The sequence below is a fragment of the Neomonachus schauinslandi genome, chromosome 12 (assembly GCF_002201575.2).
Source record: "Neomonachus schauinslandi chromosome 12, ASM220157v2, whole genome shotgun sequence".
Classification (NCBI taxonomy): Eukaryota; Metazoa; Chordata; class Mammalia; order Carnivora; family Phocidae; genus Neomonachus; species Neomonachus schauinslandi.
The window spans coordinates 44,665,725-44,670,142 of NC_058414.1; the positions used below are offsets into that span (position 1 = coordinate 44,665,725).

Here is a 4,418-nt window from a genome sequence, read left to right on the forward strand (position 1 = left end):
ACCCTGAGATCATGACCCGAGTTGAAACCAAGAGTCAGATGCTTAATTGACCGCACCACCCAGGGGACCCCCTGCCCATTTTTAAATCAAATTGGTTTTTTTGTTTGTTTTTTGGGGATTTTTGTGGTTGTTTTTGCTGTTGGGTTGTATGAGTTCTTTATACATTTTAGATATCAGCCCCTTATCAGATATATGATTTGCAATTATTTTCTCCCATTCAGTATGTTCCCTTTCTATTTTGTTAATGGTTTTATTTGCTGTGCAGAAGCTTTTTAGTTTAATGTAGTCCCACTTGTTTATTTTTGTCTTTGTTGCCTTTGCTTTTGGTGTCAGGTTCAAAAAATCATTGTCAAGATTCATGTAAAGGAGCTAACTGCTTATGTTTTCTTCTAGGAGTTTTATGGCTTCAGGTCTTACATTCAAGTCTTGAATTCATTTTGTGTTTATTTTTGTGTATGGTATAAGAAAGTGGTCCACTTTTATTCTTTTGCATGTGGTTGACCAATCTGTCCAACACCATTTATTGAAGAGGCTGTCCTTTCCGCATTGTATATTCTTGACTCCTTTGTTGCAAATTAATTGACCATATGTGTTTAATTTTGGGCTCTCTATTCTGTTCTTTTGATCTATATGTCTGTTTTTAGGCCAATACCATACTGTTTTTATTACTGTAGTTTTGTAATATAATTTGAAGTCAGAGAATGTAATGCCTTAAGCACATATTGGGGCTTGAACTGAGATCAAGACCTGAGCTGATATCAGGAGTCAGACACTTAACCGACTCTGATTTCAAATTATATACAGAGATACTGGCCTGTAATTTTCTTTTCTTGTGGTGTCTTTGTTTGGTTTTGGTGTCAGTCTAGACTCATAAAACGAATTTGGAAGTATTCCCTCTCTTTTAGTTTTTGAAAGAGTTTGAGGATTGGTATTAATTATTGTTTGAATGTTTGGTGGAATTCACAGATAAAGCCATCTCACCCTGGACTTTTGTTTGTTGGGGGGTTTTTGATTACTATTCAATTTCCTTGCTAGTTATCAGTCTGTTCCAATTTTCTATGTTATCATGATTCAGTGTTGGTAGATTGTATGTTTTTAGGAATTTATTCATTCTCTAGGTTGTCTAATTTGTTGGCATATAATTGTTCATAGTAGTCTCTTATGATCTTTTGCATTTCTGTCATATTAATGTAACATCTCTTTCTGATTTTATTTATTTGAGTCAGTCTAGCTAAAGTTTGTTAATTTTGCTTATCTTTTCAAAGAACTATTTCTTGGTTACATTGATCATTTCTATGGTCTTTCTAATTTCTATTTTATTGATTTCTTCTCTAATCTTTTTATTTCCTTCCTCCTACTAGCTTTGGTTTTTATTTATTCTTTTATAACTTCTTGAGTTGTAAAGTTAGAATGTTTATTTGGGAATTTTCTTGTTTCTTGAAGTAGACACTTATCACTATGAATTCCCTTAGAACTGTTTTTGCTGCCTCCCAAAAATTTTGGTATACTTTTCCATTTTTGTTTCAAGGCATTTTTTTAAATTTCTTTTTTGATTTCTTCTTTCACCCAGTGATTGTTCAATAGCATGTTGTTTAATCTCCACATATTTGTAAATTTTTTAATGATTTCAATCCTCTTAAATTGATTAAGAAATGTTTTATCACCTAACATATGATCTATCATGGAAAATATTCCATGTACACTGAGAAAAATCTATATTCTGTTGCTTTTGGATGGAATGTTCTGTAAATATCTGTTAAGTCCATCTGGCCTAACATATCATTTAAGGCCAACGTTTTCTGATTGATTTTCTGTCTGGATGATCTATCCAATTGATGTAAATGGGGTATTAAAGTCCTCTACTATTAATGTATTCCTATTTGTCCCTTTATGTTTGCTAGCATTTGCTTTATATATTAATTGCCCCTATGTTGGGTGCATAAATATTTACAAATGTTATATCCTATTGTTGGTTTCAGTCTTTACCATTATGTAAAGCCTTTCTTTATCCCTTATTGCAGTCTTTGTTTTTAAGGCTATGTTGTCATATAAGTACAGCAAGTCCAGCTTTGTCTTGGCTCCATTTGCATGAAATATCTTTTTCTATCCTTTTCCTTTCAGTCTGTGTATGTCCTTCCACCTAATGTATGTCTTTTGTAGGCAGTGTATAGATAAGTCTTATTTCTTATTAAAACTATTTCAACTGTCTTATTGAAAATATTTCTTAATAGAATCATTATTTTCTTGCTGGGATTAACACAGTATGAAAACAGATATTTAATAGTATTAGTAGTAGGTAACATTTGTTGAGTGTTTAGTATGACCTAGCCACCGAGCTAAGCAGTTTGAGCACCATATTTTATTTATGAAGTAATAATAATTTATTCACATTTAACGTGTGATGTGCCTAAAGTTCAGTAAGGTTTTGTGAACACCTCTTTGTAATAAAAGATACAATAATCTTTTGAAATGATGCTCTTCAGCATGAGCATTAGATGATGGCAACATGAGAATTAGTTATGTTAGTTAAGCACTACTTCTATCACTGTAGTTTGCTGAAATTCAGGTCATAATTCTACAAAGAAAACTTTAAAAATATGAGAGATCATTTAGAGGAATGAAGGATTCTTCATCCCAGGAAATGATTTTCAAGTCTGGAGAAGAAATTACCTTTGTTGGGTTGGAGGAGTTGGGAGCGGGGAGGAGGAAATTTTTTAAAGTGTTTTGGAATTATTATTAAGGGAAAAAAAATGTACTGAGGAAAGAGTCACATCTGAAGTTGGATATTTGTGGCAATAATAAAAAATAGTTGTCTGTCCTGAGGATGTATCATTTGTCATTAGGAAAAAACAAAAGACAAAAAGGAAATAGTAGTAATCTAAATAAAACATATTTATAATCATATTTTTTGGCAAAGTTGAGTAAGAGTGAGAACTGATTAATGCCAATATGGCAATTTTCCCTAGGATGTAATTGGAAGACCTCACGATCATTCAAATCTTTGGATTTGCATCCCCACAGTTTCTTTTGAAGAGCACCAGATTTAAAAAGTAGTCCCTCTGATTTGCTTCCTTAGGTAAAAGTCTACTGCAAGATTCTACTTATGATCCAGGAGTTGGAAGAAGATCAGCTTTCTCAGGGCTGTATGTTCCTATCTGCAAGATCATCTGAAGGAGGTATTTAACACCATCCATAAGAAAAAGCTAGGATTCATGGTAGGAAACATGGCCTCCTCTTTGTCAGCTATTCCTCATGTTATCATCATGTCAGCAGAATTTATCACAGGGATTACAGTAAATGGATTTCTTATCATCATCAACTGTAAAGAATTGATCAAAAGCAGAAAGCTAACACCAGTGCAACTCCTTTTCATATGTATAAGGATGTCGAGATTTGGTCTGCTGATGGTGTTAATGGTATAAAGTTTTTTCTCTGTGTTCTTTCCATTCTTTTATAGGGTAAAAGTTTATGGTGCAGCAATGTTGTTCTTTTGGATGTTTTTTAACTCTGTCAGTCTCTGGTTTGCCACCTGCCTTTCTGCATTTTACTGCCTCAAGATATCAGGCTTCACTCAGCCTTATTTTCTTTGGCTGAAAGTCAGGATCTCAAAGTTAATGCCTTGGCTGCTTCTGGGAAGCTTTCTGGCCTCCATGAGCACTGCAGCTCTGTGTATTGAGGCAGATTACCCTAAAAATATGGACAATGATGATGTCCTCAAGAATGCCACGCTGAAGAGGACTGAACCCAAGATAAGGCAAATTAATGAAGTGCTTCTTGTCAACTTGGCATTACTATTTCCTCTAGCCGTATTTGTGATGTGCACTCTTATGTTATTCATTTCTCTCTACAAGCACACTCATCGGATGCAAAATGGATCTCATGGTGTTAGAAATGCCAGCACAGAAGCCCATATAAATGCATTAAAAACAGTGATAACATTCTTCTGCTTCTTTATTTCTTATTTTACTGCCTTCATGGCAAATATGACATTCAGTGTTCCTTATGGAAGTCATTGCTTCTTTGTACTCAAGGACATAATGGCAGCATTTCCCTCTGGCCATTCAATTATAATCATCTCGAGTAATTCTAAATTCCAGCAGCCTTTCAGGAGATTTCTCTGCCTCAAAAAGAATCAATGAAGAGGAGAAACAATGCAAAACATTGTTTATTTCTTTGGCAAGGATTCAATGGACTTATGTTTTGTTTCTGGTTACCTATGTATTTTGTGTGCTCTCTTTCCAGCATTTTCCTTCTTATCTCCTACACCCAGGACATGTGAAGCACTAATTTTGATGTTGGATGGATAAGATATTTCTTTTTTCAGGGATAGTATATTTAAAAATATTATGGTAGTAACACATCTAAATAATTAGTACTTGCAGTGGAATGCCAATTGTGTTATAAATCAGGAAAAAAAT

The 4,418-nt window shown here is 33.9% G+C and overlaps 1 protein-coding gene across 1 annotated transcript; it reads left to right on the top strand.

Moving 5' to 3' along the window:
- Positions 1–3,224: 3,224 nt before the first annotated feature.
- On the top strand, positions 3,225–4,139 carry LOC110580133 (taste receptor type 2 member 9-like). Its single transcript, XM_021689787.1, is given in 1 exon segment — positions 3,225–4,139. A coding segment is annotated over 1 exon segment (915 nt).
- Positions 4,140–4,418: the final 279 nt, after the last annotated feature.